This window comes from Dama dama, chromosome 9 (genome assembly GCF_033118175.1).
Source record: "Dama dama isolate Ldn47 chromosome 9, ASM3311817v1, whole genome shotgun sequence".
In the NCBI taxonomy this organism is placed as follows: domain Eukaryota; kingdom Metazoa; phylum Chordata; class Mammalia; order Artiodactyla; family Cervidae; genus Dama; species Dama dama.
This window is the reverse complement of record NC_083689.1, coordinates 107,315,112-107,340,187: the sequence shown is the minus strand read 5'-3', so window position 1 is coordinate 107,340,187 and position 25,076 is coordinate 107,315,112. Positions and strand designations below refer to the sequence as shown.

At 42.5% G+C, this 25,076-nt stretch overlaps 1 protein-coding gene across 1 annotated transcript in view; it reads left to right on the top strand.

Annotated features, from left to right (window-relative positions):
- FBXL17 (F-box and leucine rich repeat protein 17) overlaps positions 1-25,076 on the top strand; it is a 512,447-nt gene that overhangs the window by 157,225 nt on the left and 330,146 nt on the right. The window contains exon 6 of the mRNA XM_061152120.1: positions 17,930-18,060. Coding sequence (XP_061008103.1) covers positions 17,930-18,060 — 131 coding nt within the window. The remainder of the gene's footprint in view (positions 1-17,929; positions 18,061-25,076) is intronic.

Here is a 25,076-nt window from a genome sequence, read left to right as displayed (position 1 = left end):
AATCCTAAGGGAAATCTGCCATGAATACTCATTGGAAGGACTGATACTGAAGCCGAAGCTCCAGTACCCTGGCCACTTGATGCGAAGAACAACTCACTGGCAAAGACCCTGATGCTGGGAAAGATCGAAGGCAAAAGCAGAAGGGGACAACAGAGGATGAGATGGTTGGATAGCATCACTGACTCAATGGACATAATTTTGAGCAAACTCTGGGAGGTAGTGAAGTATAGGGAAGCCTGGTGTGCTGCAGTCCATGGGGTTACAAAGAGTTGCACACAAATTAGCAACCGAAAAAAAAAAGTTTTGAACATTTGTAAAATATTTAATGGTATTTTATTCTCAACTAATTCAGCTATCTTATTTAAATAGTTTCCAGTGCACCTGGGCAGCTCCGGTTGGCCACAGGGAAATCCCTACGTATGTGCAATAGTATATATTCACTTACACACAAACACACGCTGTGTCAATCATTAATCATAGAGAATCCAAATAATCATATTTTTCTTTACAGTTTTGTTTAACATTGTGCAGTGTTAATAATGATGGCCTAAGGGGCTCCTGGATGCTGAGGGAAAGATAAATTATGTTGCATCTTTATTGAAGTCACTGTCTTTGAAAACAGGGAATTCATTTCCATGGTAACTCTCTATTAGTCAAACGTAGAAGGTGTGTGTTCAAAAATTTTAACTTGGAATCGCAATATTTATTTGGGCCTACATAATATTACTCTTTATTTCCCGTAATGATTTTTGGAATAGAGTTTGTTTGCGAGCTCTGTCTTCTCCCGGCTCGCTGGCCCAGTGAGAGAGTCCAGTAGCGTCCATTGACTGAAGGCAATTGAGCTCCTCATGTGTTTGCTCTCCAGCCCAGAGGTATCACAGGTAGTTACACAAAAGCTGTTGATCACAGTGTACTTACAAAACCGTCAGGAGCATCGCCGCTTCCCTACTGTAGACTTCCTTACAATTGATTGTCTCCCAGTGGGATGATAGGCTATCCACATTTTTCTCCACGAAAAAAGCTGCCCACTGGAGCTTTTTCTCTTATATTCACTAGTGGAAATGCTTGGTTATTATGTTTGATCAGAGGTACTTTTCGACATGCAATTGGCTATCAATCTTGGACCTTTAAAAGCGAAACAATACCCCTGTGTCTGAGGAAGCCGACAGCAGCTGCGGATAGTTTTCCGCTTTCATCTGGCTCAGAGGAGAAAACAGTCTGTGAGCACCCTGGGTTTCCCAGACAAGGCGTGGGGCACACTCTGGGCGCTCCTCCTTTCTCTGGGCTGCCGCCATGAGCTCCCATTAGACTGACTATTTCTTTTCATCTGGAGGCTGGCCCGCCCTTCTTTCTCTCCGAGGTCCTGGGTCTGTTCACCCTCCCGTCCTCTCTTCTCTCCGAGCGCCCTCTGCTGTGTCACGGGGCCTTCTCTCTGCAGGCTGCGTTTAGCGGGAGGCAGGGAGGCCGAGAGAGGAAGGCCCTCTGGTGCTTCTTTCCCTCCTTCTCTGTCTCAGGTTGCGTTTCTGGCAACAGGCTTCTTCTCCTCCGTGATTCCAGCCCTGGACAGACCTCCCACAGCCCCAGCTTGCACTGGAAGACCAGGCATGTGGTTTTCATGAACACTGAGTCTTCTTGTCTCTCTAGCCTTGGGGTGCTCGTGGCCTCCTGCTGTTGGGAAATCTGTGGCTTACATTAGCCTCTCTTCTCAGCTTCTACTTCATCAGAATAGCCTTTTTTTTTTTTTTTTAATGAAATTCCCTTCATGTAATTTAATAAATGCTTATAGGGATTTGTTTTCCTAGTGAGATACTAGAACATATTTCTATTTGCGTCATTCAGGGTTTCTTACATGAGAGCACATCTAAGAGAAGAGAACTGATATTTATCTCCCCTCTAAGAATCTTGTAACAATGAGATCAAAGCACAGAGCAGAGAATTGCACATTATATAACATTTAAATTAGACTTGACCTTTCCTTAGACTGGTGAAGGAAAGCTCAGTTGGTAAAGAATCTGCCTGCAATGTAGGAGACCCCAGTTCGATTCCTGGGTCGGGACGATCTGCTGGAGAAGGGATAGGCTACCCACTCAAGTATTCTTGGGCTTCCCTTGTGGCTCAGCTGGTAAAGAATCCACCTGCAATGTGGGAGACCTGGATTTGATCCCTGGGTTGGGAAGATCCCCTGGAGAAGGGAAAGGCTACCCACTCCAGTGTTCTGGCCTGGAGAATTCCATGGACAGTCCATGGGGTCGCAAAGAGTCGGCCATGACTGAACGACTTTCACTTTCATTCCTTAGACTTTCTCTAGCCATACTCTATTCTTGGATCTAGATAAGCTAAAACTGGATAGATGGAAACAGCTAGCTATGTGATGATTAGGAATAATGAAGCTACAATTCTTGGTGATTCCCAAGAATAGGATAGAGGGCCAGATGCTTAATTATAAAGAGATAGTTTTTATACACGCTCCTTTTGCTTTGTGTGCGTCCTCAGTTGTGTCTGACTCTGTGCGACCCCATGGGCTGAAGCCCTCCAGGTTCCTCTGTCCATGGAATTTTACAGGCAGACATACTGGAGCGGATTGCCATTTCCTCCTCCAGGGACTCTTCCTGACCCAGGGATGGAACCCACGTCTCCTGCTTTGGCAGGCACATTCTTTACCACTGAGCCAGCTGGGAAGCCTATGTCCCTGGAAAGGGTAAAATTTAAATGTTTCTCAGTGCTGTAATATGTGCCAGTTCACAGAGGCAAATGTAAAGAGAAATATTTTACTAAGTAAGTTAATTGTTGTGAACTAGTTATTTGAGTTATTATTAGTTACCAGTTAATTAAAGTTGTATATTGGATGTTTTTGACTGACAATTAAAAATAACCTATTGCCGCATCAGTTGTCGTTTAGTCTCTCAGTCACGTCTGACTCTTGCGACCCCATGAACCGCAGCACGCCAGGCCTCCCTGTCCATCACCAACTCCCGGAGTTTACCCAAACCCATGTCCATCGAGTCAGTGATGCCATCCAGCCTTCTCATCCTCTGTCGTCCCCTTCTCCTCCCGCCTTCAGTCTTTCCCAGCATCAGGGTCTTTTCCAATGAGTCAACTCTTCACATCAGGTGGCCAAAGTATTGGAGTTTCAGCTTCAGCATCAGTCCTTCTAATGAATATACCATATCAGTACTTCTGTTTACTTTTTATTTTTAGATCTTGGTCATGCTTTTTGTTGATGTAAGAAAGTGTAAGTGACCCAAATTGCATAATATTCAAGTAAATCATAAATTTTGAAGTTTAAATTTAGTGCTCTTTAAAATTTCATCTCAATTACCTTTTCAACTCAAAGATGGAAGAAAGTGGTTGAGAGAACAGAATTAGTTCTTTGTATCAGAAGGTGGTGCTTTAATATATAAATCAAACTTATATAATTTCTATGCTTCATTTTTTAAAAATTTGCATTATCTAATAATTTCATGCTCTGTGTGATCTAATATCAAGGAAAACCTTGAAAAGGCCTTGTTGACTGATATGCTGGGCTTCCCTTGTGGCTCAGCTGGTAAAGAATCCACCTGCCATATGGGAGACCTGGGCTGGGAAGATCCCCTGGAGAAGGGAAAGGCTCCCCACTCCAGGATTCTGGCCTGGAGAATTCCATGGACTGTATAGCTCATGGGGTCACAAAGAGTTGGATGCAGCTGAGCGACTTTCACCTTCACTATACTGCCTATAGCGTAGTCATTAACCTAGAATTTTAGATCATTCACTTCTGGCTCTTAACAGTGAGTGTGATTTGTCAATTCCAAATTTAAATACATGTAAACCAAATGCTGTTGCTTCTTATAACTTTTTTTTTAGGACAAAGGTAAAGCTAAGTGAAACAAATGGGACCTGAGTCAATGTTTGTAGAGTTCCTGACTTGGATTTTGAGTGTGAATCCTTACATGCTCTTTAGAAAGTTTGAGTTTTCTAAGATTTTCCTTAGAGAGTGTTTATTTTTTTATTATTATAGGTGATTTTGGCAGTTAGATGATACCATGAATAATGAAATCCAAGTACAATGCCAGAAATGAAGATTGTGGAAGAAATAGTATTTTTTCCTACATGCATCCTGATATTTTTCTTTCTCACTTAGTAGGGGTGATCTGATTGATTCATTTTTAGATTGTTAACATCAGACTGGTTTTCCCTCTGAAAGGGGTATCTGAGGCATCATTGGAGAGCCGGCAGGAGAGGGGGTAGGGGAGGCGTCACGTACACATTTTGGGATGTTTCTCCTCACACAGACGGCTTGGAGGCTGAGAGGACTGCAGGCTGCTGCGGAATGCCTGGGTTAGCTGTGTTCCCCGAATGGCTCAGGGTGCCCTAGACCCTGGGTGAGCCCCAGAGAAGAGCTGTAGGTGCCTCCTGACAGGGCTCCATGCTCTTCCTCCACGTGTTAGGAAATCTGTTTCCGGTTTCTGGAGGTGGGAGAAGGAGCAGTGGTTCTGTCGGTGGCTGGTGTCCCGGTACCAGGACTTTGGGCTCACGCTCTCTGGATAGTACTTGGTCATGGGTTAGAAGAACTAATGCCTGAAATTAAGTTTTGGGCACTTTTCACCCCGAACTTTGACTTTATTCTGAGGCTCAGAGATGAGAGTGTACACCTAAGAGATTTTCCATGTGACGATGAATATTCTGAACCAGGAAGAAAGACATCAGTTACATATCCTAAGTCAGAAAGAAAGAAATAAAAGATATTTCATTTTAGAGAGTAGGTATGCCATTTCTGTAAGATTTTTTTTTGGATGCCAGAAAATGGCAATATATGCTAGAGTATTTTTTTTTAATTAAAAATTGTTATTGTCATTTCTTTGTTTTGCAGTTTCACGCATTTAAAAATAAAGAATGGAATAATTTGACTCTTTGGCTTTAATATCAGGAAGTCAATGTACAGGTCACTTGGCATAGATATGATAAACTTTTGTCCTGGGCTAATGACATTTCAATTACTACTTTTAAAAATAAGATTGTAAAACTTTTATTTGGAATATATTTCCAAAACTTTTGGCAGATTGAAGTAGTATGATACATGGTTGCAAGCAATTGAAATGGGTTCAAAATCCCATGAATTGTCTTCTTTTAAAAAAAAAAAAATCTGTGAACTTGGTATGAGAAAATGAAAGAGAAGTGCACAACCAGTCCATCAGATGAAGCAATCTCCCCTTGCTTGTTTCCTGTTTGATTTAATTTACCCTTAATTTATTTAAGCTTTGCTTTTTTTTTCTTATTTAAATGAAGCAGTATGAATATTTTATTTCTTAATTGAGGAGAAATTCTGTTTCCTAGCACCTGCAGACTGAAAAAACTGACAGGAGTTCTTAGTGCTGCTAACTTCAAGTGCTGTTTGGGTTTGTTACGAGCTCTAGAAATCTATGGAGAAAAGAAAGGGATTTGGTGGAAAGAAGAGTCCTAGAGAAAAAGTCAATTAGAGAGTGTGCCGCCTGCCAGACTGGAAGAGGAGGAGCGATCCCTTTTGAGTCTGTTTGGAGAAGCAGGGATGCAGTTAACAAAGGCACGTCTCTGCAGCAGTGATTAGAATTTTGGGTGAACTACTCAAAATTCCTGCCATACATATCAAAACTCTGTCAAATTACAGAGACTTCTTAAATGTTCTTCACTTTAAGAACAAATATGAAAAGAGATGATGCTTCTTGTTCTCAGATAACCTTTGATTGTATAGAATGAGAATTTTTTTTTTAATGTAATGCTTACATGTCGGTGAACTTTATGTTCAGATATATCACTTTTAGAAACATGTAGCTTCAGAGATGCAGATCCCGCGTTTGATACAGTTACAAGAACAGAATCCTGGTTTAAGGAAACCTGAACCCATGAAGTTATTTTGAAAGTTTTGATCCTGATTTCAAGCTCATTCCGCAATATAGACATTTGATAGTTTGGTTTGATGCACCTAGTTCTGTGTGAGGCCACTGCTGACTCAGAAGTGCATAAGACGTGGGCCCTGACCTGCATTAGCTTGTCTTTGACTCCAGCAGGGGAAACACATACTTAATTAGGTTAAATTATAAAGCAGTGTGTGGTGGGAGAATGAGCCGCATCGGTGGGTGTACAAAGGGCAGAGTTTCCAACTCCGAACCCTGGGAGGTTTTACAGAGGGTGTGTGCTGGGGCTGTGAGCCTGAGTTGTGCTTTGAGAGGAACTGTAGCCAGCCTTGTGACAGCTCTGGGTGACTGGGGACAATATGCTTCTAATGCTTTGTTTTTAGAATCATGCTAGCCTGCTAGCTATTATTTTTTTTTATTGCTGTGGATATATATGCCCACTCAGTAGTTTAATCAGTAAATTTTTTTTTTTTTTTTACTCACTGCAAATTGAAAGGCTAGTATGCTTGTACCTAGCCAACCTAATGAACTTAGCACGTGGATATATAATTAAGACTTTTGCATATTAAATTTAGAAGCATAAATGCTGTCTGTGTGCTGATGAGCCCCACATCTATTTGACATCTCTCCTCGGATATTCAGGCATCTCAAAGGTAGCATTTTCAAAACTAAACTCTCTCCCTGCCTTCCCCAAAGCATCTTAATTAATTGCAATCATACCTTCCAGTTGCTCAAACCAAAAGCCTTGGCGTCATCTCTGATTCTTACTTTTTCTCTCATGCTCCATAACTCAGTTGTCAGAAAATTCTGTCGATTCTAATTTCAAATGTATCCAGAATCTGGTCACTGTATACTGCCTCCGGGGGCTGTCACTGTGGCCCAGGTCTCTGCTACTGCCTGACTTCATTAATTCATTACAGCCTCTCTGCTCCTTTACTTCTAGTCCAAGACTCACACAGGGGCTAGAACGATGCATTTAAAATGTAAGTTGGATCATGTCACATACCTGCTTAAAACCCACTGAGTCCCCAAATTCCGCAGAGCAAAAGGTGAAATTGTTAACTTTGACCTGCAAGGCACTGGACAGGCTCCTGTCTCCGCTCTGTCGTTTGGCCGTCCTCCAATTAGCGTTCCTTCTGCTCACCCTGCCCCGGGAGCTCTGGCTCCTTGCCGACGCTCTGAAATCTTAGACTGGCTCCCATCACAGGGCCTTTGCACTACCTCTTGCCCCAGACATCAGAATGGTTTTGTTTGCTCCTGCACCTCCTTCAAACTTCTGCTCATGTATCTTTTCAGTGAGATCATTCTTGACTGCTTGTTTAAAATTACACTCCATCTTCCTCCCTTCCACTGTTCTCCATCTACCTTGCCTTTATTTTTTTTTCTCTATAGTATATACTTAACCACCTTTTAACAGTATATAATTTGCTTACTTACTGTTTCCACCTTCCCCTTCCAACTAATAATATAAGCATGCTGTGTACAGGGATTTTTGTCTGTTTTGTTCACTGCTGTATTTTTAGCAGCTGGAATGTTTTCTGGTATACAATAGGTGCCTAATAGATACTGACTATATGAATAATATTTTTAATGTTCTTTTTTGAGTGATTAAAGAGGCTGAGCTTTATAAATTATTTTTACACTTTCAGTGAAAGTGAAAGTACAAGTGTTAGTCACTCAGTTGTGTCTGACTCTTTGTGACCCCGTGGACTGTAGCCCACCAGGCTCCTCCATCCATGGAATTCTCCAGGCCAGAATACTGGAGTGGGTTACCATTTCCTTCTCTAGGGGATCTTCTCAATCCAGGGATCGAAAACAGCTCTCCTGCATTGCAGGCAGACTGTTTATCCACTGAACCACCAGGAAATACCCTTTCAGTAGCTGGATTTAAATATGACTTGCTCTGCACTAGGGAAGTGGTTCCCTGTTCAGAATGGATCAGCTGGGTATCTTTTTCAGAAGTAGTGATGGTTATTAGTATCTTTTAAAAGTTTTCCCATATGATCCTAACGTGCACCAAGGTTGGCACCACTTGCTTGCTAAAGTGTGAATTCACTAAGTGTGAATGAATGAAGGAGAGTGAACCATCACTGCTGTAGCAGAGATGCAGATTTGGATTGGCTCAAGCATTAAGATCAGATGTCAGATGTTTGCCACGAGAGATTGGTCCTGACTAGCACAGCCCAGGGGGGCTGGTAGGAGAGGAGCTAGGGAAGGGTGAGGGAAGGTGGGGTAGATGGAGTGGACCAAGGGCACTCCCAGTAGCTGTAGCAGGAAGGAAAGCTCGTTCCCCTGCTCCCTTGGCAGCTGTTGGCAGTTGATTTCTGTCAAAAGGGCATAGTTCTGTTGGGGACTGCCTAGTTAGTAATTTGTGTTAAAGTGGGTATATTATATTTCTGAGACTCACTAATTTTTCTTCTTTCTGAAGTAATCAGGAAGTGAGCTCAGTTTTAAATACTGAGTCCAGATCTCTGAGCACAATGAGAATAACTTCTTGAAACTTGGAGAAAGAGATTTGAGCTATTTTAACTTAGCCTATCAGGGAATGGTAGGGATGGAGAGTGAAGGGCTTTGATATGTACGCTCTGGAATTCTTGTCTACAGTTGAAATGGTTTCTATTTCCTGAAAGTTTCAGAGAAGGTGGGAGATATGATCATAGTTATTTAAACAATATTTATGTGACTGGTAATGTGGCCAGGAGTTGGAAGGGATGGCTCTAAGGAGGAGCAGTGAGTAAAAATGTCCTGGAAAGCAAGACAGAGTGCGAATAGAACGGTGAGAGATGGCAGATCCAGCAGGGGAAGGGCAGGAGACCCCGCCAGCCTTGGGCTTAGAAACAAAGCAAAGAGACCGCAGACCAGTGTGATGAAGAAGGCAGTGGTTGGAAGTGGTAAGAAGGAGCCAGAGGGTTCCCGTGGGTAGCTCCTGCGGGTGCGATAAGCATCCTGGGCCTTGGAAGTCTCCTTTTCGTGGTTAGGATTGGAAATTGTTAGTCTCTGCCGGGCTCTCGGGCAATGAAAAGCTTTCAGTTACAGGTTGAGGGTCTCAGTTCTGTGAGGCGCTGGGAAGGATTTCCCTGATGTCCTCAGTGTGACTTATTTAGCTTTTATTACTATTTCTGCTCTCGAGTGTCAGCTGTAACCAACCAAACTGAGGTTCGACCTAGTTGGTGAGCAGGACAGATGCCCCTCATCCCCCCACCTTGGACAGCCAAGTTCTCCTCTAGGTGTGGAACCCGTCGAGAGCCAGAAACCTTCCTTTGCCCGGGGTAGAAGTTCCCCTCTGCCCCTGCCCGCTCCCAGCACTCTCGGTGTCCTTACCCTTAGTTGTAGTCTGCCATGCGCACACCACTCCTCCCTCCCTTTCTCCTTTGTCTCCCTCGTGGTTCCAATAGGCGGCTCGCCCCAGTTTTCTTACAGGGGCCCCTCTCTCTCCCCCGAGCCTTCGGGCCCCCCTGCGGTCCCCGTCTTGGCAGTCTGACCGGTGACGGGCAGATGAGTGTGTGTTGCCGATCCACAGCACCAGCGGCCTGTCTTTACCTTGACGTTGCTCCCTGAAGATTGCAACTGATTGCTCTGAAACCCGGTCCTGGTGACGCCAACATCTGTAGGGCTGGCAGGAAGTAATTTAGGGACTAGTTGACATTTGAACATGGTTAACTATACAGAAGTTTTTATCCTTCGCAAAAGTTATCACCTCCAGCTGGCTTCACGTAAATTATCCTCGCTAGTCTGAACCAGTGGGACCCCCCACCCCCCGCCTTTGCCGAGGGCGCTGTGAGTCCTCGCCCGTTGCTTCACCCGCTGTAGTCAACCTGCACAACTGAGGATTTGGTTTCAGTTTCTACTTTTCCAGAGTCTTAAGAAAATTTGGAAGCCATTTGAGGTCTTTTTATAATCCTCCAAGTCTGTGTTTCCTAGGTAACATTTTAATGTCTCATTTTGTTCTTAAGTACATACACAGCCATACAGTCACTGACTAATTTTAGCCTTTAACCTGAATTGGCTATAAGTAATATTTTTTTTCTCAATAAAAGCGGTATTAAACTGAAAGTTGATTTACCTACAGTCTACATTCTGACTTGGGTTTTTTTTCAAATACCTTACTAAACTGTTTAAAAATGGGAACAAAGCCCGTCAAAGATCTTGGTTGTATGGCTTCGCTTATTCAAATCCTCTGTGATTTGTGTAACCCAAGACTACCAGTGAATTTGTAAGAAAAGTCAGTTTAATTAAAATGTCAGTTTTCTAAATGTAATTATTTGTTTCAGACTTTGAAGGATTATGTTGGGTAGCTTTTTATGAAACACTGGAGGGCACTATTATGAAATTCCCATAGCAAGGCAAGGAGTATGATGAATTTGACAGAGCTGTTTGTGGCGTTCTGAATAAAAACGCCACAGCCCGTAGAGGTGCTCTGGATGTGTCTTATAATGTTGCCGGTTACCACGGCTTAGCCTCCTGGAGCTGCTTTGGATGCTGTCATTTTTCAGGTTGAACTGGCCAATATGGTCACAGGGAAGGCTTCATGAGCGATGTCAGCGACTGTCAGCTCATGAAAAAATGGGCCTTAATTGAATCTGAGGGCAAAATGCTCTTCAAGATCTCACTAGAGAGCTGGCATGGGAGAACCAAAGTAAACCTTTCTCTTCATGTTTGAGTTTGTGCTCCACTGAAAGAGAAAAAATGCTTCACTTATGGACAATAAACCCAGGGCACTGTCAGCCCCAAGTGTCACCATATGACCCACCCTGCCCCGAGGAATGGGCCTGGAGGCAGCATTTCCAAAAGCTTAGGAGTCAATCAACTAGAATTAGAGTTTTATCACATGTAGATAGTTTCTGGAATTGTGACTTCTTTCTGTTCTATTCTTTCTAGATGATATCTTTGGATATTCCTAAGTCCGAGAAATAGGTTTGCTATCATCTCTCCCTGTTATCAGCACCTTAATAAGTTATTCAAACCTCAGTTACCTTCCCTAATTTAAGGGGACCCAACTGGAACAAGTCAAGCTTTCTTTATTACAGAACTTGATTGTATCCTCTCACTGTGTGCTGGTGGAGGAAGAGTCATTTTTCTACTGTGGTTAAATGTACATGAGAAAAATTTACCTTTTAAGCCATTATTAAGTGTACTCTTCAGTTGTATCAAGTACATTCACAGAGTTGTGATGGGATATTTTACCATGAGGGAAGCTAAGAGATAAAGTTATATTCACATAACAACTTTGTGTGAGAAGCTGTGCTAGACCCCAGAATATGTGTGTGTAGGAGGTACAAAAAAGATCTTCAGACTCAGATAATCACGATGGTGTGATCACTCACCTAGAGCTAGACATCCTGGAATATGAAGTCAAGTGGGCCTTAGAAAGCATCACTACGAACAAAGCTAGTGGAGGTGATGGGATTCCAGTTGAGCTATTTCAAATCCTGAAAGTGATGCTGTGAAAGTGCTGCACGCAATATGCCAGCAAATCTGGAAAACTCAGCAGTGGCCACAAGACTGGAAAAGGTCAGTTTTCATTCCAATCCCAAAGAAAGGCAATGCCAAAGAATGCTCAAACTACCACACAGTTGCACTCATCTCACACGCTAGTAAAGTAATGCTCAAAATTCTCCAAGCCAGGCTTCAATAGTACGTGAACCATGAACTTCCAGATGTTCAAGCTGGTTTTAGAAAAGGCAGAGGAACCAGAGATCAAATTGCCAATAGCAGTTGGATCATTGAAAAAGCAAGAAAATTACAGAAAAACATCTATTTCTGCTTTATTGACTATGCCAAAGCCTTTGACTGTGTAGATCACAATAAACTGTGGAAAATTCTGAAAGAGATGGACATACCAGACCAGCTGACCTGCCTCTTGAGAAACCTGTATGCAGGTCAGGAAGCAACAGTTAGAACTGGACATGGAACAACAGACTGGTTCCACATAGGAAAAGGAGTACGTCAAGGCTGTATATTGTCACCCTGCTTATTTAACTTATATGCAGAGTACATCATGAGAAATGCTGGGCTGGAGGAAGCACAAGCTGGAATCAAGATTGCCAGGAGAAATATCAATAACCTGAGATATGCAGATGACACCACCCTTATGGCAGAAAGTGAAGAGGAACTAAAGAGCCTCTTGATGAAAGTGAAAGAGGAGAGTGAAAAAGTTGGCTTAAAGCTCAGCATTCAGAAAACTAAGATCATGGCATCTGGTCCCATCACTTCATGGGAAATAGATGGGGAAACAGTGGCTGACTTTATTTTTTTGGGCTCCCAAATCACTGTAGATGGTGATTGCAGTCGTGAAATTAAAAGACGCTTACTCCTTGGAAGGAAAGTTATGACCAACCTAGATAGCATAGTAAGAAGTAGAGACATTACTTTGCCAACAAAGGTCAGTTTAGTCAAGGCTGTGGATTTTCCAGTGGTCATGTATGGATGTGAGAGTTGGACAGTGAAGAAAGCTGAGTGCCGAAAAATTGATGTTTTTAAAGTGTGGTGTTGAAGACTCTTGAGAGTCCCTTGGACTGCAAGGAGATCCAACCAGTCCATCCTAAAGGAGATAAGTCCTGGATGTTCATTGGAGGGAGTGATGCTGAAGCTGAAACTCCAATACTTTGGCCACCTCATGCGAAGACTTGACTCATTGGAAAAGACCCTGATGCTGGGAGGGATTGGGGGCAGGAGGAGAAGGGGAGGACAGAGGATGAGATGGCTGGATGGCATCACTGACTCGAAGGACATGAGTTTGAGTAAACTCAGGGAGTTGGTGATGGACACGGAGGCCTGGCATGCTGCGATTCATGGGGTTGCAAAGAGTCGGACATGACTGAGCGACTGAACTGAACTGAGGAGGTATTTATGTGACTGGATAGAATTTTTTATGATTTTGCATCTTCCTCGTGACAATGATGCAGGATAATTGGGAAAATAAAGTGACGCTGTATATGTGTCATATGTGACCATATTTAACAGTTCACACATGCACATGGTTACAGGAAAATTCATCCTTCAAAATAGTTTTTAGCAGCCCTGTGGTTCTATTTCATGTATTTCTGATTTTGCTGAGGTACAGACAAGAGGCTACTGTCAGGATATGAGCTCAGCAAGCAACTCACAGAGGCTACTTGATTCTATATGTCAGGCGAGTATGCTCCTCGGTTCTGTCTTGTAACAACAAAGATTTGGAGTAACGGACATTAAAGCCCTCTGCGCGTCACAGCTCTTGGGTCTTGGACAAACTGTGTTATAGCTCTTAGACAAATCAGTGTTACAGCTCTATTTTATTTAGAAGATAGCAGGAGAATTCATCCTTGAAGTGTGATGGCATGCCAACCCAAAGACATGAAGAGAAGAGAGTGGAGGAGCACACCAGCACTCGGGGACCGGCGGGGAGCGGGGGGCGTGGGGAAAGAGAAAGAGCATGCTAGCAAATGGGGAAGAGAGAGAGAGAGAGTGCGGAGAGTGAGAGAGGGCTTTGGCTCCTCTTTTTATATGTTTTTCCCTCCCCTGGGCCTGCCCTATGCAAATTGGGTTAGCCAGGAGTGCTGTTTGTTCTACCTGAAGTCCTCACTCTGGTCCTCGGACCTTCCTTTGACCTTCCTCTGTTCTATTTTCACGGGTTTTTCCCTTCCTTGTCTTTTAACCACCACCATTTTGGACTCCTTTTCCCTATTCTAACTACCTAACATATACATGTTCCCAGGACAGTAGTGATGAAAATTTTTTGGGTGTTGGGATCAAAAATACCCTGTAAAGAAGACTAACTATAAAAATAAAGTGGCTTAAGAAAATGTTTTTTTTTTAATTGAGATATAGTTGACAATATTATATTATGGTAATACAACATAGTAATTCAAAATTTTAATAGACTATACTCCACTTACAGTTGTAAGAAAAAGGTTTTTTTTTTAATATATAGAAAATAGAGTACGTTACTGAGGGGAACATTTGATTGCTGGGAGAAATATCAATAATCTCAGATATGCAGATGACACCACACTCATGGCAGAAAGTGAAGAAGAACTAAAGACTAAAGAGCCTCTTGATGAAAGAGGAGAGAGAAGAAGCTGGCTTAAAGCTCAGCATTCAGAAAACTAAGATCATGACATCTTGTCCCATCACTTCATGGCAAATAGATGGGGAAACAGTGGAAACAGTGAGAGACTATTTTTTTGGGCTCCAAAATCACTGCAGATAGGACTGCAGCCATGAAATTAAAAGACACTTGCTCCTTGGAAGCAATGTTATGACCAACCTAGACAGCATATTAAAAAGCAGAGACATTACTTTGTCAACAAAGGTCCGTCAAGTCAAGGCTCTGATTTTTCCAGGAGTCATGTATGGATGTGAAAGTTGGACCATAAAGAAGGCTAAGCACTGAAGAATTGATGCTTTTGAACTGTGATGCTTTTGAACTCTCAAGAGAAGACTCTTGAGAGTCCCTTGGACTGCAAGGCGATCCAACCAGTCCATCCTAAGGGAAGTCAGTCCTGAATATTCATTGGAAGAACTGACGTTGAAATTGAAATTCCAATTCTTTGGCTACCCGATACGAAGAGCTGACTCATTTGAAAAAGACCCTGATGCTGGGCAAGATTGAAGGTGGGATGAGAAGGGGACAACAGAGGATGAGATTGTTGGATGGCATCACCGACTCAATGGACATGAGTTTGGGTAAACTCTTGGAGTTGGTGATGGACAGGGAGGCCTGGTGTGCTGCGGTTCATGGGGTCACAAAGAATTGGACACGGCTGAGCAACTGAACCAGAACTGAACTGAAAGATTATGAGCTTCCTTGGTGGCTCAGTGGTAAAGAATCTGCCTGCCAATGCAGGAGGCATAGGTTTGATCCCTGGGTTGGGAAGATCCCCTGGATGACGAAATGGCAACCCACTCCAGTATTCTTGCCTGGAGAATCCCATGGACAGAGGAGCCTGGTCGGCTACAGTCCATGGGGTCCCAAAGAGTCAGACACAACTTAGTGATTAAACGAACAGCAACTGAAGATTATAAAAACTCATATTGCTATGTATTTTGTATTTTATGCAGTTTTTTTTTTTTAAACTGTTCCTTTTGTTACTGAAGAAAAATTGTTTTGTTCAATGCCAGCCTGCTTTATTTATGGGGAGAGGTAAAGACTAGGGCCATGTTTCGGGTATAAAGTTAGAGCCCATGGGCCCACCACTTCCGGGCCCTGGGTGTGAGGTTGACCGTAGTTTTCAGACCGTGAATGAGGAGGGTCTCGGGGAAGGGGGAGCAGGGAGTTAGCCCCGGTTCGACTGGTCAGCTGTCTGGAGGTGCTGAGACAGAGCCGTCTGGGGTTTTATCTTCTGTGTTTGACAAAGGTGAGTCTGTTCGCTTTCCTTATGCTTTGTTTGCCAGCTGCCTGTGCTGCTCTGGTGTTGGGAAAGTCTGTGATGCCTTGAGGAGGAGCTTCGTGAGAACCGTTTCTCCTTTCCGGTCCTGCCTCCATTTTCTTGTGTTGTCCTGAGTCCCATCCTGAAGGCGGCTTCTGTGAACATCTCCTCTTTGAGGCCGGCCGCAGAGAGGTTTTCCTAAACCTCATTCTGAATGCTCGGAGTTGAGCCCTTGGTGACAGAGGCCTGCCCTCAGTGAGAAAGCGTCCCCTGCCGCGGGGGCCCTTTCAGTGTTTCCCGCCCATCGCCCCCACGCGGCTCCCGGTGGCTCTGACTGGCGGCAGCGGTGAGCAGGACTAGGCCTCTGAGAGCGAGGCCCTTTCTGTCTTTCCCGCCCCTCGCCCCCACGTGGTTCCCGGTGGCTCTGACTGGCGGCAGCGGTGAGCAGGACTAGGCCTCTGAGAGCGAGGCCCTTCCCGTCTTTCCCGCCTCTCGGTCCCCGTGGCTCCCGGTGGCTGACTGGCGGCAGCGGTGAGCAGGACTAGGCCTCTGAGAGCGAGGCCCTTCCCGTCTTTCCCGCCTCTCGGTCCCCGTGGCTCCCGGTGGCTCTGACTGGCGGCAGCGGTGAGCAGGACTAGGCCTCTGAGAGCGAGGCCCTTCCCGTCTTTCCCGCCTCTCGGTCCCCGTGGCTCCCGGTGGCTCTGACTGGCGGCAGCGGTGAGCAGGACTAGGCCTCTGAGAGCGAGGCCCTTCCCGTCTTTCCCGCCTCTCGGTCCCCGTGGCTCCCGGTGGCTCTGACTGGCGGCAGCGGTGAGCAGGACTAGGCCTCTGAGAGCGAGGCCCTTCCCGTCTTTCCCGCCTCTCGGTCCCCGTGGCTCCCGGTGGCTCTGACGGGCTGCAGCGATGAGCAGCGTGAGGCGTCTCTGAGAGCGAGGCCCTTCCCGTCTTTCCCGCCCCTCGCTCCCGGTGGCTCCCGGTGGCTCTGACAGGCGGCAGCGCGAGGCCGCTCTCAGAGCCGAGGCCCTTTCCGTCTTTCCCGCCCCTCGCCCCCACGTGGTTCCCGGTGGCTCTGACGGGCGGCAGCGGTGAGCAGCGTGAGGCGTCTCTGAGAGCGAGGCCCTTCCCGTCTTTCCCGCCCCTCGCTCCCCGTGCCTCTGACGGGCGGCAGCGCGACGCCTCTCAGAGCTGAGGTGGGAGGAGGGTTTCCCACGCCGCCCGGCTCTCAGAGCGGCTCTGTCCAAGCCTGGAGCCCCCGGCCACACACGGAAGTAGAAGAGGTGTAAACGAAACAGCGCCACGTGAGATGACAAGCTCAGGCCCTTCGCCCTCTGGTCCGGTTCAGATCCCCAGTGGCCTTGTGAGACGAGTGGTTACAGTGCTGCAGAGCAGAGAGAAGACTTGTCGGTCACCGCGGAAGGTTCTCCGTAGAGTGCTCCTTGTGCTTTGTCCTGCAGCGGCGGGGATACCAGCGTCTTCTCTTGGGTTTGAAGCTCAGCTGGCTCACTGTTCTGAGGCCTTTGGCAGTCAGGTTATGCCCGCAAATCAGGAATCCCCTGCTCCCCCTACAGAAGGACTTGAGGGCGGCGTCGGGCAGGCCGGCCTGTCCTGGAAGGGCTGGCTCCCTGATGGCTCTGGAAATGCCCGCTGCTGGTTCTCCGCTGCTGTAAGAAACGCCCACACACACAGCAGCTTAGAACAGCGCAGATCTGTTACCTCATGGCTTACTAGTCAGAAGGGCAACACAGGTCCCATCATACTAGAATCATCTGCCCTGTGTTCCTTTCTGGGAAATTGAGATACTTTCTCTTCCTTTCAGGTTTTTGAGGAAATTCGGTTTCTTAAGTTGGTAGGTCTGAAGATCCAACATCTTGCCAGCAGCTCTAGAAGCTGCCCACATTCCTTGGCCCCTGGCCCTCTTCCTCTAGACACAAAGCCAGAGAAGGCAGGTGGAACCTCTTTCACAGTTTAAATGTCCTCTACATCTTCTTCTATCACATCGCTGCCTTTAGCTGGTAGAGGTTCTCTGTTGCTCTGAATAATCTAGGACAGGCACCTTATCTCAGCATCCTTAACTTTAATCTTATCCGCAAAATCTCTTTTGCCATATAAGGTGGCAAATGAGGGCATAGATATCCTTGGGAGTGGTGTTATTCGGTCTACCAGATGCAACCAAATTAATTCTTTGCATGTTATTAAGGAAAAATAGCTTATTTGAGATATAGTTTATTTGAAGAAAATAATTAGGAGCCTGCCATCTTTATCCGCCTTGATAAAATATCATCAAGATACCTCTGAATTAACAATTTGCTCATATTTTATCTTTTTTTAAAAAAGAAAACCTGTACAAAAATGGTATTATCATGAAGATAAATATCTGAAATCAATGTTAAAGAAAATAATCTTGTCAAATTGTAGGTAATTAATGTGATTGACTTAACAGCTTTCCCACATATTAGAATGCTAGCTTTTGATTTTTATGATGCCTTAATAAAATCTGCTTGATTTTAATGTTTGTTGCCATTTGTTCACCTTAGATTTCTGACTAATTTCTTATTTATTATTAAAATATTATGTAACCATTTAGTTTAATCTAACGATTCTAGACTATAGTCTATTATTCAGTGCAGTGATATTCTGTAATCGATTGTTCTTAATAGTTTTTGAGGCTGTAGTAGTTATCTTTCTCATCTTTCATTTTATTTTTCTCATTAGCTAAGAAACCTTTCCAGCTTGGACCTACGTCATATCACTGAACTGGATAATGAAACCGTGATGGAAATTGTCAAGAGGTGCAAAAATCTTAGCTCTCTCAATCTCTGCCTGAACTGGATTATAAATGACAGGTAACCACCTTAACATCTTAAAAACACTTTTTCAAAGGGAAGCATGTGTTCTGTGTACCAAGTACTGATTACCATTATAATAAGGCATGTCTACTCTAAGGAAAATGTGATATAGCCATGACTTTTAAAATAGATATTTTTAAGTTTTGAAAAAACATTTAGAAGTATACTTTTAACCCATCCAGTTTTGGGGCTTCCCTAACGGCTCGGACAAGAAAGAATCTGCCTGAAAGAGGAGACCCAGATTTGATCCCTGGGTGTGGAAGATCCCCTGGAGTAGGAAATAGCTACCCACTCTAGTATTCTTGCCTGGAGAACTCCATGGACAGAGGAGTCTGGTGGGCTACAGTCCATGGGGTTGCAAACAGTTGGACACCACTGAGTGACTCACACTTGTTTATATTTGCAGCAGAGTTTATGTGCTAAGATTCATATGTTTGCCTAAACAGTTACAACAACAGAAGTCTATTGAATCTTCTGTCACTCATCCAAAACATTGTTTATTTGTCACTTTAATATTTTTGCTACTTTTTGTGGTTGATTTTACTGTTCATTTATCAAGGAAAATGGTTCTGAGAAACTGTTTCAAACATTATGCATTCAGATCTTTTCTCTAGGATGACATTTTGTTTTCTGTATAAATAGAATTTGTTTTGAACGTTAAAGTCATGTGATGGATAGTTTAATACGTAGTGTAAAGATGTGTAAAATGTTTTAAAAATAAGCATTTAAAAATATTTTAGAAATAGTTTTAAAAATAAACAGTGATAATTGATAGGTTAATTTTTCTGTGAAATATTGCATGAGGGGGGAAAAATGAAAGAACCCTTGAAAATAGACTTCTTTGTAGTGAAAATAACTGCAGAGTACCACTATTCTGTGCTTACTCTGTGCTTGTCTGACTCTTTGTCACACCATGGACTGTATAGCCCGACAGGCTCCTCTGTCCATGGGATTCTCTAGGCAAGAATACTGGAATGGGTTGCCACGCCCTCCTCCTGGGGATCTTCTGACCCAGGAATCGAACCCAGGTCTCCTGCATTACAGATGGATTCTTTACCTTCTGAGCCACAGGAAGTCCTACTGCTGATTAGTTTAGGTGGGTTCTTAAATATAGGCATGAGATAAGGTTCTTGCTCAGTAGCTTTTCAAGAATAAATAAGTTTTAAAAAAGGTCACCAAAAATATATTGCTTTCAAAATAGAAAGCACTATTTCAGCTAAAATTAGAACCTATTTAGATTTAAATGTTTTTTTGTAAAATAGAGCAGCGATTTATAAAGTTTTTGTCAGATGATGCTTTAAATTTAAGACATTTCCCCCTTTCACTTTTAATTTCCTTTTATTCTTTTAACAGTAAAATCATGTAGACTTCATTTTCCCCAAGAATGGCAAATTCTAGTGGCATTCCTATAAATTACCAGCATTACCCTTTAAATTATGTGTGATAGCTTTTGACTTGGCTCTTTCTTAGTAACATTTTTCTTGAAAAATTTACTAAGCCAGAATTGGTCCGTGGTCATCATTTATAAAGGTGTTTATTGTTTCTGAATAGTAGTCACTGTGTGAGGTGTATTAAAATCTGAAGAAAATTGATGAACATTTAAAAAATTAAATTCTTTTCTATAATCTATGTTCTTCCACATGACCAATTATGTGACAAGTTTTAAAATAATCTTTTAAATGTTGTCCATAACAACTGATAAAAAACAGTACATGAAAAACATCATCCTGTGGTTTTAGGTGTTTAGCATTAGCTTAATATTCAGGTAAACTTCTTAGTAATGCTTCGGATTGAAAGGTAAAAACTGTGCCACAAAATGGATATGAAGATGATTGAGAAGACTCAAGACTTGGAGCCTACAGAGGTAAGTAAGATGCAGTCCATGTATGATCACAAGGGTTGTCTGCTCAGTAAACAGGTTTTGCTTTTGCTTAGATTTATATCATTTACACAAAGATACTCAAGGATTTCTCATCTTCTGGTGCTTCAAATGCTTGTGTAGCCATAACTGGGTATTTACACATGAAAAAAGAGCAGCCTTCACCTTGCCTTTCCTTCCCTTTGTTAGGTTCCATCTGCTCAAATCCCTTTCCATAATATTTCAGTCGTTTTTTTTTTTCCTATTTAACTATAATGATTATTTGGTGTTTGATCCTAAATGCTGTACTGTAGAGATTTATTTGCAAGGAATGAAAGTGTATTTTTATGTTTTTAATGGAAAAGTTTGAATTAATTGAGAAAACATGCATTTTAATGAGGTTGAGCGGTAGAGTTTTAAAGATCAGACTCTTTTAGGTTTTAATTACACTACTTGCACTTATCCTGTGTACTGTAATAGGAGTTTCAAACATTAAAACCCACTTTGCAGTGTCATCTAAATTAGTCAGCTCATTGTTCTTGCCATACTCTATCACTAAGCTAAGTAATATTTGTAATTATATTGGTATAAATCTAGGACTTCCCATCAGACTTAATTATAATTTCAGCACTTAGCCGGGATGGGTTAGTAACCTTTCCCATGGAGGACACTGGAATGCACTAATGCATTTAGCCTATCAATTAGTGTCTGTTTTAGATTTGTTCATTATTATTATCCTCTAGTAAATCAGGAAGCATTTATTAACCCCCTACTAAATACTTGGTGCTGTGCCTCAGACGGTGGGGCACTGAGTTCCTGCTGATCCCAAAGGTTTTCCTCTTTAGGTGACATAAGACTTAATGAGTGAGATGATAGTGAGCCTTGTAAGGATAGAGGGAAGGAAAGTAACCTTTATTATCCAGGTAATTGATAGGCACTTTACATGTGTTCTCATTTAATCCTTTCAACATCTTTTGTTCTGCTGAAGCTCATACTATTCCTATTAAATTTAGCCCGTTTGTTTAATTTTCCTTTGGCTTTTCCAATTGGATGTGTTTTTTCCATTTTTACTGCAGTAAGAATTGGATGGGGACAAACAAGAAAAAGCAAATGGCTGATGAGTCAATTTCCATTTCATAGTTGGAATTCACACACAATTGACATTTATACATAACATTCTTAGTTTTTTTTAAAAAAACAAATCTCATTATTTTCTTTCATAATAAAGTTATAATAGAACCTTTAGATACTATTTTATACCTAATGCCTATGAAAAGAATCTATGTTTAATGCTGCTTGCTTTAGTAATGGATTCTTCACATGAAGATAAAGTTTGATACTCTTCTCAGATCTTTAGATATAAGATTCATCCTGGATTTGAAAAGATTTTAACAATAAATATTTTCGAAGTTCAAAATTTTAAAATATTTAGTAACTCAAAGTCTTTACTGTTAGGTGCATGGAACCTTTTAGTATTTTGTGGTTCTTAAATTGATCTGTGTGACTAAGACATGCTGTTCTTTATCTTTGTTTCTTAAAAAGCACTTTTTGTATTTAGAGAGTTAAACAGCGTGATATTTTCTTGTGTTCAGAAGGATGGTCTAGTAGTCATTTGACATTTACCATTGCTTTTGAATACAAATAAAATCCAAGTGGTTTATGAAAAGAGGACACTGACTATTTCTATTGATGATTTAAATTAAACATCTGGTTATTATTTCTCCTGTACTCTAGCTGACTGGAAGCTTATTGGAATGTTTACTTGTATTTGATATAATTGTTTTGCTATTTCACATTCAATTTGGTCTTCACTGTTTTTTTTCTTTTCTTTTTTTTATGGTTGGTATAGAGTCCAGAAGCTGCATGACTTTTGTAAAAAACTAAATGGTTCTTACCTAGCTAGAGACTTATTCTTTGAATTTTCAGTTTAAAACAAAATTGAATGTATTAAATTTGTTGAACACAGATAGCTGAGGACACTTTCTTTAAGGAGTTAATTTGCTGCGTGAGTCTTACATTTATGTAAAGGGGGCTGTTGCCTCAGTGAACATCCTAAGATCTGAGGAGTTTTAACTCTTGAGATTGTTGTGACCTGTTTCTTTTAAGTATAAAATAACATTTGCAATGTGTTACTCTTTGTTTATATGTACTAGTGTTTAGAATAGTAACTATAAATGTTTTCTCATTAAATAGACTTTTAAATAACAACATTTTGAAATTGCGAATTGGTGAGCCAGAGTTGAGTCCAATCCATAGAGGTGTTTTGTTTGGCCCATACAATATTTAAAAAATTGAGTAAGTTGCCAACTTTAAAAAATTGGGTTGTTCACGTAAAAATCTGTATTTGGGCCTTCTTTTGGGAAAGTTGCAGATCTAGCAACATTGGACCCACATTTTCTCATGTCAGCGATCTTTCCAGGATGAGTAATGGGCTTTTCTCATCGGCCATTCTTCAATTTCTCCATTACTCCCACCTAGCATGATCTATTTTATAATATCCACCTGTCCCCACCTAGTCTACAAATTGAATTCTCCCTTATTGAAATTCAGAATGTAAAGATTTTTAGGTAAGGATTTCTCGTTTTAAATCAAATAGTTCTTTTTAAATTGAGTCTGATAAAATATATTAACAGATGATAGAGAGTTAATTAGTTTACTTAAATTAGTTCTTCCTTATTTCAGACCTCAGAACTTTGGCCAACAGGTTGAAGTTACAGAGGGAGACAGAATTCAGCTTAAAATAAGTTAAAACCTTGGTTTTCATTAACTGCCTTCCAAAATAGAGAACTCATTCCCACTTATAGTTCAAACAGGAGTGTTATAAACAAGTTTCCTGAATAACAGTTGAACTAGTATACTAAACTTCCTCCAACTTCAAGTCTGTGATTCAAAGTGAATTTATTTGCAGTGCTTAGTATTTGATTCACAATTCCTTTGTTTATAAAATTTTGAAAAGCCTTAAGACTTTTCTTTCTTTCCTTTTTTTTCTTCTCTTTTTCTTTTTCCGCACAGAGCCCTTTTTAGTCTTTTAGGCACTCTGAGATTGAAGTCGTGGTGTAACAGATGACTCCACCGCCCCTTTCAGGGAGACTGACAGCGCCCTGGCTCGTGTAAAACTCAATGAGGCTTTCTATAAAGATTTTTCTAACTCCCTTGATCTTCTCTGGATGTTTATTCTGTTTCTTCTTTCAAATTTCCGTTGATTCAATAAAAAACGGTGACATTTAGAAATAAAGTTCAGAGAGGATTTGAGCAGGTGTTGGCGATATAAAATATTTGCTGAGTGCCCATTGTGTTTTATTTCCAAGAATTGTTTTGTGAACATATGCTATATATTGTTTTTATAAGTGTTCGAGGACTAGGTGGATAATCTACCATCTTCCCGTGAATGTCATGTCACAGTGGATTTAGAATTTTATTTCATTTCAATCCCCTAATATTACTTAATTCTCCTAGAGACAGAGGTTTAAAGATTGCCCAAGTGGGGGACAAACCTATCCATTTAAATCCAGCAGGCATAGTTGAATTTGAGTTGGAGAATGTTTTGTTTTCTATTAAAGTTAAGTGGTCTGGAGGAGACAAATACTTTTCACCTTGGAGTACTGAGTGTGAAGTTTGAACAGTTTTCTCCTGTAAAAGCACGAAAACTTGGAAATAAGGAGGCAGTAAAACTAGCGCTGCCATTGGAGCCGCTTCGTGCTGGTGCTCAGAGCAGGGCTGTCCTCCCTGCAGAGGCTGCGGAGGGGCCTGTCTGCATACCTGTGGTGCCTAATCATGTGGCTGGGCTGGTTGGGTGGACTTTTACTAAAACTGAATTTTATTTATTTCTGTAATTTTACTGTGTAGTTTTGAGTATGTTCTGTATGTATTCAGATTTTTTTAAATGAATAGTTGTTGTTTTACCAAGTTCTGGGAGAATTGCGGGGACAGAATGGAGCGTTTCTGAGCTAGTGACACCTGTTGGAGGTTGGCTAAGTTTTGACCCTCTCTTTTATAGTCACAGTTACTGGTAAGGCCATCCCTAGAACAACAGAATAATGCTGGGTTAAGTGCTCTTCAAGTCCCCCGGGCATGCATGTGTGCTAAGTCGCTTCAGTCGTGTCCGGCTCCTTGTGGCCCCGTGGACTGTAGCCTGCCAGTCTCCTCTGTTCATGGGATTTTCCAGGAAAGAATCCTGGAGTGGGTTGCCATGTCCTTCTCCAGGGAATCTTCCCGACCCAGGGGTCGAACCCATGTCTCTTATGTCGCGTGCATTGGCAAGCGGGTTCTTTACCCCTGGTGCCTCCTGGAAAGCCCCCAGGTCCCCTGACCATCTTTAAAAATGATGCCTCTGGTATCCTGTCTATTAGATCCTCTCTTTAAAACCATGCTTGCTTTTTGTAGTGCTTCTGAGGTTGAAGGGTATAATATTTTCTCTCTTTTGTTTTTGAACCAAGGTTAATAATAACAGGTAATAATAGCTACCATTTATTATAGTCTGTGCCACACAGTGCAAAATGATCACACCCTGTGTTGCATTTAATCTCTACAACCCTGAGGAAGAAATCAGCCTCATTTAAATGACGGGATTAAGGTCCAGGAAGATTAGAGCACTCTCAACTCCTAACTGGTGGAAACAAGCTTGGAGCCCCTTTTTGTGTCTCCAAAGCCCCAGCTCCGAGCACGAGGGGCGTGCTGTCTGGACACTGCCTGCCGCATGCCCCCTGCCCCGTGTCCTGGTTTGCTCGGGGCAGTCTCAGCCCCTCCCTGTTGTTCCGGGGTGCCGTCAGGTTCCTGTCTGTGCTGCTGCTGCCCCTTCTGTGATCCACACGTCCTGCTTTGGATGGTCCTCCTACCTCAGACTACGCTTGATCATTCTGAACGTCAGTAGAGTGTTCCCTTTTCTTTTCCTTGTGGGATATCTGAGAAGTGAGAGTTTCGGATAAGACCTGTTGTTGTTCAGTCTTTCAGTTGCGTCTGTCTCTTTGTGCCCATGGGCTGCAGCGCACAGGCCTCCCTGTCCATCACCATCTCCCAGAGTTTGCTCAGACTCATGTTCATTGAGTTGGTGATGCCATCCAACCAATTCATCCTCTGTCACCCACTTCTCCTCCTGCCCTCACGGGAGGTCAGGGTGTTTTCCAGTGAGTCGGCTCTTCGCATCCGGTGGCCAAAC